At 46.3% G+C, this 14,086-nt stretch overlaps 1 protein-coding gene across 2 annotated transcripts in view; it reads left to right on the forward strand.

Annotated features, from left to right (window-relative positions):
- Window positions 1-2,795: 2,795 nt before the first annotated feature.
- Window positions 2,796-14,086, forward strand: part of Acap2 (ArfGAP with coiled-coil, ankyrin repeat and PH domains 2) — a 109,705-nt gene continuing 98,414 nt past the window's right edge. Inside the window, exon 1 of one of the 2 annotated variants that reach the window (XM_052157795.1) lies at window positions 2,796-3,122. In XM_052157795.1, coding sequence (XP_052013755.1) covers window positions 3,070-3,122 — 53 coding nt within the window. In that variant the 5' untranslated portion in view covers window positions 2,796-3,069. Of the gene's footprint in view, window positions 3,123-12,226; window positions 12,332-14,086 lie in introns of those variants that run through there. The other variant, XM_052157796.1, reaches the window with a different exon arrangement.

Genomic DNA, 14,086 nt, shown 5'->3' on the forward strand with positions numbered 1-14,086 from the left:
TTGTTAATTGTTGGCACCAATTCCTGGGCAAATGGAGTCCTATCCAGAGGCATCCTCGCCTTCACCTGCATCATCACAAAGGGGCAGTGGTTGTGTTTTCTTCTAACATTTCAGGTCTCACATTGAGGTCTTTGGTCCATTTGGAAGCAGTTATTGTGTAAGGTGATGGGTACAGATTTAACTTCATGTTTAATCTGATGACCTCAAGTTCAATCCGTTTACTGCAAATATCATGATCCCTATTCATCTGTTGGTAGTTTCATCTTCTTGGTTGTGCCAAGCAGTGCCTCAACAAGCATGGGTGTGCAAGTGCCTCTGTGGCACGCTTAGAATGTTCATATCACAGGCGACCACACGATAGTTCTCATTTAGGATTTGAGGTACTTCCATATTGATTTCTATGCTGACTTCAAGTTTCCACTCCTACCACTGCTATGTGAGGCATCCTCTCTTTCCATTTCCTTGGTAGCATTTCTCGTGGTTGGTTTTCCAAATAGTCATTCTGACTCTGGTGAAATATAATCTCAGTGTTGTTTTAATTTGAAGGGTACTGAGCACTTTTTTATTTTCTTTCTTTCTTTCTTCCTTTTTTTTGAGAACTGTTTATTTAATCCATTATCCCATTTATTACTAGATTATTGTTATTATTATTATTATTTGTTTTTTTCGAGACAGGGTTTCTCTGTATAGCCCTGGCTGTCCTGGAACTCACTCTGTAGACCAGGCTGACCTTGAACACAGAAATCTACCTGCCTCTGCCTCTCAAGTGCTGGGATTACAGGCGTGCACCACCGGCTTTTTTTTTTTTTTTTTTAGTGTTTAACTTTTGGAGTTTTTTTTCCCATTAGTGAAATTTGCATTTCTTTTTTTTTTTTAGTGTGTGTGTGTGTGTGTGTGTGTGTGTTGAGGCTGGAGAGATGGCTCAATGCGTAAGAATACTTGTTTCTTCAGAGGACCCTAGTTCAGTTCCCAGCACCTGCATCAAGTAGATCACAACTGCTCATAACTCCAGCTTCAGGGATTGGCTAGTCTCATCTGGCCACTGTGGACACCAGAACACAGGTGTATACATTTACATAGACAAACACACATACATTAAAAAATAAATAAAAGCTGGTGTGCGAGTGTGGAAATGAACGTGCCACTGCACGTGTGGGGGTCAGAGCGTGAGCTTGGTCTCTGCTGTTTTCTTTCCACTACGGAATCCAGGACCAAGCTCAGGTTTGAGTGACTTTTCCTGACCCTGGATGCTTTTATTTTTCCCCTTCTTTTTGTTACAGATTATAGATACTAGTCTCCCATTCTATAGGCTGTCTTTTTACATAGATTAAAACAATTTTGTGGGGGGTAGGTTTGTGGCATATGGATGTGGCTGTGCTCATGTGTGGTCCAAGTGCCTGTGGTAGAGAGGTAGATGATGGGTGTCTTCCCGAATTTTAGATACCTCTGTCAAAGCTTTGGTGGTACAGGTGTGTGCTTTTCATTCTGACTCTCAGTGTTAGCCCAATGCTCTCCCTGCCTGGTTTTGTGCCAGTGGCACAGGGTTTTTGTTACTATGTCTATGGTTTTTGAGACAAGATGTCACTATGTTGCCTACATTGGCCTCATATTTAAGATATACTTGTGCAGTTGGATTTTTATTTGAGTTCCCCCAAGTACCACTTTAAAGGGTCTTGCAACAGGATGATGAAACATTGAGACAATAAATTACTGTATATGCTGATTAGTTATCACAAATCATCAATGCAATTCAGTGTAGTATAACTGGTTTCTCTTGGTAAATTTACAATCATTGAAAAGATTAATTTGACCAGTGGATACATTTGAGGACATTGAGCATTTAACAGTATGTAGTTCGTTGCTATCAAGAGGACCTATGTCTATCATAGACAAGTAAAATTCAATTAAAAAAGTGAAATCAAGTGAAATCTAACAAAAGAAGAAACACATATATGTTTGTGTACCTTTGAAAAGTTTCAGCATTACCGTAAGAGATCAAGGTATAGCTGGAGGTTATGAAAAATAGCATGTGGTGATGACTCTCTAATATAGGCAAGTGGTCAAAGGTTATATAGACTTTAGATAGCAAATGTGAGCTGGCCGAGGTCTGACCTTCGGTTAACCTGTAAAGACAGTACTGCAATTATCATCAACCAACACTTACGGGATGATTACTATGTGGCACAGTGTCAACTGTACTATTCTAGCCTATCGGGGCTGTTATTTTTAAGTGGGAAAGCTAGAAGATAACCCTAGAAGTTTACTTCCAGGTTTTCACACCCACCGGGTTAAAACATTCCACTTATGCATTTTTATAGATACTCCCAAACTTTCAAAGGTGATTTTAATATAATTTAGCCATTATACTTCCTTTCAGGAAATGGTCTCTGATTATACGAAAAGATGTATGTAGGAGCAATTTCCAAATTATTAAGCGGTGGAACCAACAAGCAATAGGTTATCAAAGATGTCACGCATCTCCTGCTCTCAGTTTCTGTAAACTGAAAGGCTTAGTCTAGTCTCTTCCTTGTTATAATTCCTGCTCCCAGACTCTATAGACTGCTGCCAAAGCTGCTTAAAAGACTACTTCTTCCTTTTAGACCCGAGGGCGGGGCGAGGGGTGGAGAGAACGAGGCAGGCCACGTGACTTCCTTCCTTCTCAGGGCGCCTGCGTGGTCGGCCTCCTAGCAACCCGTGCATCCCGCCTAACGACGCCTGTGCAGCGCGGTTGGCTGTCGCAGCGGCTGTGCACCTCCCGCGGGCGGTGCTGCCGGAAGCCCCTCCCGGGGCCGCGGCTCGGTGGCTGGCTGGCCGGGGCTGTCACTCCGGGGCGTTTTCCCCGGCCGGTGCTCAGCTGGGGCGGAGGAAGAGGCGGCCAGGGCCTGCCGAGCCGTTGCAGTCTTCGCGGCTGCTATGCCCAGGGAGCGCAGCGCCCTCCGCAGCTCCGCGCAGCCCTAGTGGCAGCCGAGCGCCCACCGACGCCGCCCGGATCTCCGGTGCCACCGCTACCCAGGTCCCGCAGCTCCCGCGGATCCTCCGGCGCTGACTGTGAGGCCAGGCGGAGGCAAGATGAAGATGACGGTGGATTTCGAGGAGTGTCTGAAGGACTCACCCCGCTTCAGGTAACCGCCGTGACTCCCCAGTGCCTCCCGGAGCTACCCTATGCCGGCGGCGGGGTGTGAGAGCCGGTCTTGGGGAGCGGCTGCTGACCCCAGGATCACTCGTCGACCCGGGGAGCAGTAGCTAGCCCCGGTGGTGCCCGCCAGCTGCGGGAGCATCGTCTGATCCGGGAATACCCTCCAGCCCCCGGCAGCACCCACCGACCCGGGGTGCACCCTCGGCTCCAGGGTACACTGGCAGATCTGTGTGCACCGCCCACCCGGGGAGCACCAGCCAGCCCGGGAGTACCCGGGCCAGCAGTCCGCGCCTTCCGACGGGGCGGGCCGCAGCCTTTTGCCCGCAGTCCGAGGCGTGGCCGAGAGGGGGATGTCGCCTCTTCAGCCCTGGCTCGCCGCCGCTTCTCCCGGAGCCAGGGCACCGCCGAATCCCTAAAGTCGCGTCCCGCTCTGCGCTCTTCCTCTCCCTTTCCTTCCGCTGCGCTGCCCACCTCCCCACCCCCTCTGCGCGCAAGCTTTCTGGGCATCCTTGCGGGTCACTTAGTTCCTCTTCCCGCTACTACGCGACCCCGGGCTCGGGAGGAGGGGGACAGCGCTGGAGGCAGATTAGATGGAGTCGGGACGGGGGGGGGGGTGAGGGGGTGGGCTTTGAACCACCTCTTCTAGGCACCCTTGACCACCACGGTCTGCTCTGCTTTCCGTCGAAGCTTTTGGAAGAGGTGCAGGGCTGAGTGGGCGAGACAGCATTTCTGTTTTGAGAACGGAAGTAGGAGGGCCCCGAAGATTGCATTTGTGTTCCTCTTCCCGCGGCCTGGAGAGCCCTGGATCACAGTCGGATGCTCCCAGTGGATCTGTCACAAAACTGATGTGGTGGCATTCGGATTCACATGGGCTGGCCAGCCTTCCACGTGAGAGGCGGCAGTACTGAGGGGGGGGGGGTCTCCAGAATCTGTGTTTTTTCCTTTTTGAGTATTATAGCAAACTCTTGGTTTGGAAAATGGATTTCTAGGTTGTGTTTTACACTGTGCTGGATAGGGCTGGCCTGAGGCCTAAATAAGACCTTAAAACTTATTACATAGTGACATTTCTTGAAAGCTTCCCTGAGTATTGGCATGGGGTGTGTGTGTGTGTGTGTGCGTGTGTGTGTGTGTGTGTGTGTGTGTGTGTGTGTGTGCGCGGTGTGCGCCCGCTTGCAAGCCCCTGAGCTCTCTGCCAGGCGCACATTGTAAATTCTTGCATCCTCCCGGAACTCACTGTTCTCAGCCTTCTGACTGTTAATTTGGCATCCCGTGCTCCTCTCCAAGAAGAGGAAGGAGAAGAAGTGCAGAGGGAGGAACTTGGAGGAGATTTAAGGACACGTTGTCTCTGCCTTTTGCTCCTTTCTAGGTGCAAGTTTTATTTGAAGTTAGAGTTTAGAAACACAACACTGCTCTGTACTTGATTTGGCTACTGTTGTTGCCATTCGATTTTGACAGTTTTATGTCCTGGGTGAATTGAAGGGCCCTCAGTGACACAGATAGTTTAAGGCAGCCTTTGGGGGCATGCTTCACTCTCTGGGCAGCCAATGAAGTAATTTTTAAACAATACTTTAGAAAGTTATGCTTATTGTGAAATTTTTGCTTTTGTGATTTTTAGCTGTTTATATCTGTGTGTGTATGTGTTCTCTCTGTCTCTCTGTCTCTGTCTCTGTCTCTGTCTCTCTCTCTCTCTGTGTGTGTGTGTGCAGGCCTGAGTTAGTCACAGGGTGTCTTCTTCATTGTTTCCTACCTGACTTTTGAGAAGTCTCTCACTGAACCCCAGGCTTGCTGATGTGGCTAGACTGGCTGGCCAGCAGTACTCAGGGATCCTCCCCTCCTCCCCTCCTCCCACCTTCATCTCCCCAGCTCTGGGATTATAGGTATGGGGAGGCACCCTATTTTTTTTTTTTTAAACATATGTTTTGGGGAATCAAACCCAGTTCCTTAGGTTTGTTTGGCAGGCAGTAACAACTGAGACATCCCCCCAACCGGCAGCTGTGTGTCTTCACACCGAGTAAAGGATTTTTCTTTGTGCTTCCCTGGTTTTGGATAAATTTGATTTGAAAGAAAGAAAGAAAGAAAGAAAGAAAGAAAGAAAGAAAGAAAGAAAGAAAAAGGCAAGTTAAGGGAGGAGCTCTGAATAGGCTTTTAGCCTTTGCTGTTGGTCACTTGTCATGTGACATTTTAATTTTTAAATAATCGTTGAATATGAGTTAAGAAATAGAGATACCAGGTTGTATGGCACGATATGGTGAACTTTTTTGTTCAACTTGATTGTGATAGTTTATGAAGGCAGAGATTTCTAGGATTTTTAAGTTTCTAGCATTCCAATTATTGTCAGCTGCAAACTGGGAACAGACACCATAGCGCCAAGAGCTCCCACATCTTGTATTCATTTTGCGGCCTAGATTAGATTTATAATAGAGAAAAATGCCAAGAAATTGACACCCCATTGTTCACATTCTCAACAAATGTAATTTTTCTGTGACTCTGCCCCTGTATGGATTTGTGTTGTATCTGAATAGGACATTTCATTAGTATTTGTTCCCATTCTGTATATATTGGTTGGAGTTGATTTAAGCAGATAGGTGGATTTTGAGTGCTATATCGAAGCATATCAAATTAGAGAGCCTGGGAGTTGTGGGAATGACTGATGCCTATGAGCCATCTACTTCAGAGGGTGAGGCAGGGGGATTGTGAGTTGGAGGCTAGCCTGGGCAGATAACAAGAGCCCTGTCACGTGGGCTGAGCTTGCTCAGGGTAGAGCATTGACTGTGCAGTCACTGGGAATTGGAGTGTGGCTCCCCGGCACACTTGTCAATGCTGGGCTGGCAGGATCAGCCCTGGGAGGCAGAGGTGGATCCTCAGGAGCCAGCTGGCTGGCTAGATGAGCAAGTTGGCTCGCTGGACATGGAATCCGAGCGCTCTGGGATCAAGTGGAGAAGGCTGGAGGACCATCCACCTCTGGCCTCTTATGTGTGCTTGGACCCCTCCCCCCATGTAAATACAAATACACACATGCATACCACGCACATACACACATGCAAACAAAACAAAACTTTGTTACTTGTTGTTACCAAGAAAATTAAGGAAAACAGAAGAAATCCTGAGGGCTGGTCTCTAACCCCCAAGCCCTTATTCACTTTGGGACTGGAGAGACAGCTCAGCTGTTACAGAGCACTGGCTGCTCTCGCAGGGGACCTGGGTTCGATTCCTGCCGCCTACATGTCCACTCAGAACTGTCTGTAACTTCAGTTCCAGGGATCCAATGCCCTCTTCTGAGTACAGGGCATACATGTGGCGCACAGCCATACATGCATCTATACACATTGTACTGGCTGGTTTTGTGTGTCAACTTGACACAAGCTGGAATTATCACAGAGAAAGGAGCTTCAGTTGGGGAAGTGCCTCTATGAGATCCAGCTGTGGGACATTTTCTCAATTAGTGATCAAGTGGGGAGGGCCCCTTGTGGGTGGTGCCATCCCTGGGCTGGTGCTCTTGGGTTCTATAAGAAAGCAGGCTGAGCAAGCCAGGGGAAGCAAGCCAGTAAGGAACATCCCTCCATGGCCTCTGCATCAGCTCCTGCTTCCTGACCTACCTGAGTTCCAGTCCTGACTTTCTTTGGTGATAAACAGCAATGTGGAAGTGTAAGCTGAATAAATCCTTTCCTCCTAACTTGCTTCTTGGTCATGATGTTTGTGCAAAAATAGAAATCCTGACTAAGACACGTATAAAATAATAAAAAAAATTAAGAAAAAAAATCAGAACAGAAGCTGTGGAGCCTCACATTAAATTTTATACTATCAGTATTGACTTTATGTACTTATCTACCACCAAATATGTGAATTTTAACTGTATAGAAGTTCATTGGGTTGTGTATACTTTGGGCCAATTATTTGATATTTTTCTTTATTTACATGCTTTTAAATAATGAAGCTTAGCAAATAAAAAATGTTTTCACCAGGCGAATCTTAAGGCATTTAAATGTGGCATTTTTATATAACTGCCTTGGGTGCTAGAGACTTAATACAAAACATCAAATTTTGCTGAAGAAAGGAGTCAACCACTATTCAAGGTTAAGGCATTCATTTTCCTGTTAAACTGATGGGGAAGTAGGAGGGGTTTGCCTGCAGTAGGGAGAAAAGGATGTGACTTTTGATGATTTGAATAAACTCTGTGCTTTATCTTGCATTCCAGGGCTGGGTATTCTGGATTTTGCTGGTAGAATGGAAGACACATTTCATTGTGTAACTTTGGGTTCTATTTTTAGTTTTTAAAAATACCAGTTTAAAAGCTTAAAGGTCAAAATCTTGTTATAAAAGTCTGGAAGACTGTAAATGTATCTAAGTGTACTTTTTTTTTAGAGGGAATGTTTGGGAGGCAGAGACATTTTAATTAGTATTTACTGAAGTTTGAATTTGGGCTGGAGCTATAAGTAGTCCTTTGTTTGAATTTTCAGGACTTGTAATTCAAATCATTTCTAAGGGAAATTGGAGTGTTGGGTCACCACTACAGCCACAGTACCAGGGTGCCAGAGGCAGAAAGATTGTGAGTCTGAGGCTACTAGGGCAATGTGATGATACTTTTGTTTGTTTTGTTTTGTTTGAGACAAAGTGTCTCCTTTGTGTAGCTTTGGCTGTAATGGAACTCACATAGCAGACAGTGCTAGCCTTGAACTCAAGGGATCCACCTGCCTCTGCTTCCCGAGTGTGTAGAGTAAAATCTTTTAACAGGATATTTTGAATGAGAAGTTTTAGTGGGTGAAACTCATTGCAACAAAACACAGCTGTGTACACCAGAATTGTATTTTGCTGTGAAGCTGGTCTCCATCCTGGCTGATTTGCCTTTTTTTTTTTTTTTAAAGATTCATTTATTTATATGTAAGTACACTGTAGCTATATTCAGACACACCAGAAGAGGGCATCAGATTTCATTACAAATGGTTGTTAGCCACCATGTGGTTGGTGGGATTTGAACTCAGGACCTTAGGAAGAGCAGTCAGTGCTCTTAACCGCTGAGCCATCTCACCAGCCCTGATTTGCCATTTTACATCCCTTCTTTTAACAGACAAACTCCTTGACAACTGGTACCTTCTACAGTAAAAATAGAACGGCAGAAGGATAACAGGAAATGTGCTTTTATCTTAGAAGTGGTAGAATGAAATTAACATGTACCAATGTCATGAGTTCTGATGTTTCTTATTGCTGTTTCTAAGTTTTCATTCAATTCAGTCAATTTAAGTTGACAGGAATAGATGCAGATTTTCCTGGTGCACCAGACTTCATTCTGGAGCTTTTCATAGCTAACGTATTTTGTGAAGTAGAATTATTACTATTATTATTTTTTCAGGCAGAGTCTCATTGTGGAGCTCAGACTGAAATTCCACTGCTCCTGCTTTCCCTGTGTTGGGGTTACAGAAATGCACTACCACACCTCGCTAAAATTCAGAATCATCCTTACTACAAAAATTAAAAAATATTAACAATAGACATTAATGTTAAAATGCATTAAATATTAAAAGCTAGCTGAATATTTTGACTTTGTTAATAGTATAGACTTAAATAATGGTTCTGTGTGCTTATAAAAATAATTTAAAAAAATTGTCTCAAGGATTCAGTTATCTGGATGAACCTTGGTCTGGGAAATAGTAAATGGGGCCAGCTTGACGGTCCAGCATTACAGAGCACTAGTCTGATGACTTGACTTGGATTCTTGGAGCCTATGTGAAGGTGGAAGGAGAGAAGGCAACTCCAGAGTTGTGTTCTGACTGCACATCTGTGTAGTGGCACACAACAAACCCCCATTGTGTAAACACAATAGAAATCATCAATTGTGTAAACACAATAGGAAAAAGTAGATGGAAAGTTCTAGAAAATGTAAACTAGAACATTCATGCTGTGTTTTGATTTTTTTTTTATGTGTGTGTGTATATGTGTGTTGTATACATGTGTTCACAGGTACGTGCATATGTGTATGAATTTGAGGCCATGGGGTTGGAGTCCTCCTGGATTGTTCTTTACCTTATTAGATTTTCTTAGTATCTATTCATTATATATGATGATGGGTCAATGGGTTTCTTTACTGTCATCCTTGAACATAGCATGTGGCCCTACTCAACCATTGTCACCCTTCAGTATTTCCCCCACGCGTCTGCTTTCTTGTCACTTCTGGCTCTTCTCTACCTTTGTGTCTGGGTGATCCTTTGGGATGTCTGCAGGAGCACAGGCCCCTTCCAGTGGTTAGACCACTGAAGAAAATGTCTCCCCTTCCCCATCAACCATTAACTGTGCATACATCCTCAGGGCATGGTGGAACCCCTTGAGCCCTTCTGCTTTCTGTGACAGGCAGGGTGTCGACAGTCCTACTCTTGTGCACACCTTGTGCAGGCGATCACAGCTGCTCTCCGTCTAAGGGTGATGCCATCCATGCCTGGAAGTCAGCATCCCACACTGCTGTCTCCTTCCTCTGACTCCAACATTCTCTCTGCTGCTGCTCCTGTGAGCCTTCCTGGGGAAGATACAGATGCCTCATTTCTGCAACAGCAATACTATCTGTAGGCATCAGCAGAGTTATTCAGATGATAATTTGATGGATCCATCGTGTCCATTTAGCAGAACAGCAGTAGTAGCTTCCCTTTTAGGGCCCAGGACAACTGCAGCTGTGGACCAGATGTGAATCCCCATGTCCAATCAAAAAATGGTTGGTTGCTCCACAGCAAACTTGGTGTTATTGCAGCCGTGGAGGCAGCTTGCATGGCTGGTGGATTTGTAGACTGGTTCACAGCTGAGTGGGGCTGCTGTTGGCACTTCTTCCTCAGTAGCCTGCATAGAATGTCCTGGTCTGGAAGACAGGACTGGGCAACAAGAAGGAACCTTCCAGTAGAGTTAGAGTTTGACTTCTGTTTTGTGACTGGGGTGTGTTCTATCTTATATTTGGAGGATCTCACATATTGGACCCAGAGCATGGATTTGGCTAAGGTGGCTGGCTGGCTGGCAGGTGAGCCCCAGGTGCTTGCCTGCCTTTGTATTCCCGGTTACAGACGCTTTTCGGCCTGCCCCCTCTTACATTTAGCATTAGGGATCTGAACTCAGGTCCTCATGCTTCGGCAGCTGGGAGGGACTTGCTGACCGGGTGAGCCATGGCCCCAGCCCTGAAAAACCTGTGTTTTAAAATTTGCCCTCCTATGTAGAATGGTGAAAGAAATCTCTTGTTATCCTTCTCTGTGCAGCTGGGATGTACATTCCTCCTTTCCCCGCATATGTTTACAGGGTATGGTACTTACCTGTCTAATCGTCAGATGGATGGGTTGTTGGAGTGCTTGTTATCAAGCAACCTTTACTTATTAGTGGCCTAAGGTGTCTGAAAGTGCAGGAGTAGCTGTGCTGGAAATCTAGAAGTGCCAAAAAGAAACCATAAAGTATTTATGTGAAAAGGCAAAAATTCTCCACAAGGAGAGAAAAAGATGAGCTTACGCTGAGATCGCTAAGAAACATAGTATTATGTGTGAGTGCCCATCCTCGGATCTAAGATGTGTGGTATTATGTGTGAGTGACAGTCTTCAGAAGCTCATTTATGTTTGCTCCCCAGCAGCAGTACTGTTTTGGGGAGAATGAAACTTTGGAGATTGGGGCTGGTTGTAAGAAGTAGGTTTCTCAGGTTAGTCTTGTGAAAGGCCTGGCTCTGCTCTCCCTTGACTCTTCTTCCTGTCTACCTACTGTGAGGCAAATAGCTTCCTCTGTGTGTTACTGTCACTGTGATGTCCTGCCCACAAACGTGGGGCTGAGCACCTGAGGGTGAATCCTTTGAAACCACAAGCACGAATCAATCCCTCTACTCATACGTTGTTTATAGCAGAGATTTTAGTGCCAATGAGGTGAAACTGACTGATACAGAATATTGGCACTAGAGAAGTAGGGCGGTTGCCATGACAACCTTATGATGTGGTTTAGAAGCCTGTGGGAACTGGTTTATGGGAGGATTGTGGAAAAGTTTGGCGATGTGGGCTGTGGGGCTCTAGTGCTATAAACAGGTTGGTGGATGGCTGTGGTGGGAGCTCAGAACCAGTCAGCTGAGATTACTGCAGATGCTGAGGCCAGGCTCACGGGAAGCCGGGCTCACGGGATGTCAGCTTGAAGGATTCCTGGGGAACTGGCTCCTGAGGGTCCATTACACATTCTGTTCATGGTCTGAGATTTGGCGGGAGGGGATTAAGCTGGTGGACTAGGTGTGGCAGAGGGAGATTTTTAGGGTACCCTAGCAGTCAGTGTGGCAGTCATCACTGGCTACTTTTAGCCCTAAGGGCTTCCCCAGAATTGGCTAGGGCTTCAATCCGAGGAGGCTCAAGGGTGTAGATAAGTAAATTCACTAAGAAACTTTCACTTGAGATGAGAGCATTGCCCAGGGACATGGCTTGCAAACTGCAGCCTAGGAAAGTGATTTCCCAGGATTCATTTCACTGTAATCTCTTGCCCAGGAAGCCAGTGCATCCATGTGATGGTCCAAGGGGGTTCAGACCTCTCATCATCCGTGTGATGGTGGTTGCAGGATCATGGAGACTTCTAGCAGGATTTCGGAGGGAAGGCTGGGAGCTGTGTGGCAGGGTGGGAGTCTGCGAAGGCAGATGTGTGGCAGTCTGAGGGGGAAGCCGCACTGGGGACTCTAGGATGGCGGAGACAGAGCGCAGCTTGCAGTTGTTCCTCTGTGCAGTATAGGAACTTAGGACTCCCAGAGGTAGCTACGCTTATTTTGCAGCATGGAAGCCAGGGGTGAGATGTTATGCTTTGAGCGTGAAATGGCCTCCGTAAGCTTTGTGTTGAGTGAGTGCTTGCTGGTGGCAGTGTTTTGGAAAGTGAAGACACTTTGTGAGGTGGACCTCGGTGAGGAGTAGGTAAGACTGGTGTAACCGAAGGTTATACAGTCCCCAGTTCCTTCCTCTCTGCTTTGCTTCTGCCTCCGTGAGCTGCTTTGTAGCTTCCTGCTGTGGTAGGCAGAGCTTAAATAAGTTCTTCCTCCTTTCAGTGGTTTCTGGTTTCTGCTTAGGTCACAGCAACAGCGGTGTGACTGAGTCTCCTAACTTACTCGCTCCCGTGAGAAGAGGCAGAGAGACTCGCTCGAAACTGTCTGAACGACAGGCACAGAGCTGTGCCCAGCTTGCAGAATGCTTTTGAAATTATTTAAAATACCTTTACTCTGAAATTGTAAGTGTAGAAACTGTGTGTGTGTGTGTGTGTGTGTGTGTGTGTGTGTGTGTGTGTTGGTCAGAACACAACCTGTGAGAGTCATTTCTCTCCTATCCTGTGGGTTCTGGTTTATACTGAGGCTGTCAGGCCTGGTGTTAAGCAGCTGACTTACCTGATAAGAAATCTTGCCTTGTTTTGCTTTTTGTAGTTTCTGCTATCCTAGAGCCATAACAATCCTGCCTCAGCCTTTTGTGCTGGGATTACAGATGTGAGCTACCACATCTGGTTAGAAAAATAAATTTTTGTGAGTTTTGCTGTCCAGGAGAAGTTACAGCTGTCGGTGAGATGGCTCAGCAGGTAAAGGCACTTGCCACCAAGCCTGACAACCCGTTTGATTCCTGAGAACTGGCTCTTCTGGGTCGTCTTGTGCCCTCCATATGAGTACTATACAGAAACAAGTAAATGTGATAAAATTACAGCTAGAGGCGGAACAGGTAGTAAAAGCTAGTTACGACGGGAGAAGCCTGTGGTGGGGCTTGAGCAGAGAATGTTTTCTCAGGGTTGCTGTGTGTGCCAGGGCAGGCAGCCTTCTGTAGTGAGGACTCCCGCCATTCAGCTGCAAATAAGGGACAGTCATGCAGATTTAGATGTATGTTTGGGCTGAAACCCAACTGTAACCGTTGCCAGATGATCTATTGATGAAGACACCACTGACACATTTTCAGTCATACTGAAGAAATTAGATTAAGATCCTGTCTAAAGCAAGTGTAGGCCGATCTGGAAGAACTCAGCAGAAACAAGTGCCGAGGATCCTACAGTCTTGACATTTGTTCCTCGTCTTCACTACCAACACCATCGGGCTGGAAACCCAGGCTGGCCTGAAGGGCATATGAGCCTGATGCATGTCACAGTGCCAGCGTCCTTCATCTTTCCCACCTCGGCACGCAGGGTGGGTGACCTCACAGGGCACAAGAAGCAGCACAACTGCAGTAGGACCTGGAGAGGCAGCATTCATGTAACGTGATTCTGAAGATTTCTTAATTTTTATTTTATGTGTAGCTTTATTTTATGTGTTTCCTGCGCGTGTGTATGTGCACCTTGTGTTTGCCTGGTGCCTGAGGAGGCAGGAGAGGACGTTTGTCACCTGGGACAGGTGGTTGGGAGCCGCCATTTGTTACATGGCTTTTAACTTACAGGTGTTTGGAGTTTGTTTAATTTAGAGTTCTGTCCCCCCCAAGAAGCTTTAACAGCTGAAAATCCCTTCCTCTTAAGTTTCTGTCTCAAACGACCTAACTCACCCCTGCCCCAAACACCCCCAACAACCTTAATGAACAAACACACAATGAAATTTGGGCTCATAAGGGATTTTTAAAGACTTGCTAGTCTCAGTAGCACACATTTGTAATCATAGCCCTTGAGAGGTAGAGGCAAGACGATCAGGATTAAAGTCTATCCTGAGCTACATGGCAAGCTCCCGAGGTGCTAGCCTTGTGCCCTGGTTTGTGGTTGTTCCTGAGGTGCAGCTTTTAGCAGTCTCTGTGTCACTGCAGTGGTGCTGTGGCAAGGGCCCTTTCGAGGCACACGCTGAGCTGGAGATTTACAATCTTAACGATTAGTATGCTCTTTAAATTGGCACCTGCTTAGGGGATGCTGTGTGTAGGAACTTAAAGTGAGTTAAGCCAGCCTTTTCAGTCTGCTTATGATCCAGGAGTCGGGAGTCAGAAGAGCCTGGCTGCATGGTTCCTCTCTGACTCATTCCTAGCTCCCCGCCCC

The sequence above is a fragment of the Apodemus sylvaticus genome, chromosome 15 (genome assembly GCF_947179515.1).
Source record: "Apodemus sylvaticus chromosome 15, mApoSyl1.1, whole genome shotgun sequence".
Taxonomy (NCBI): domain Eukaryota; kingdom Metazoa; phylum Chordata; class Mammalia; order Rodentia; family Muridae; genus Apodemus; species Apodemus sylvaticus.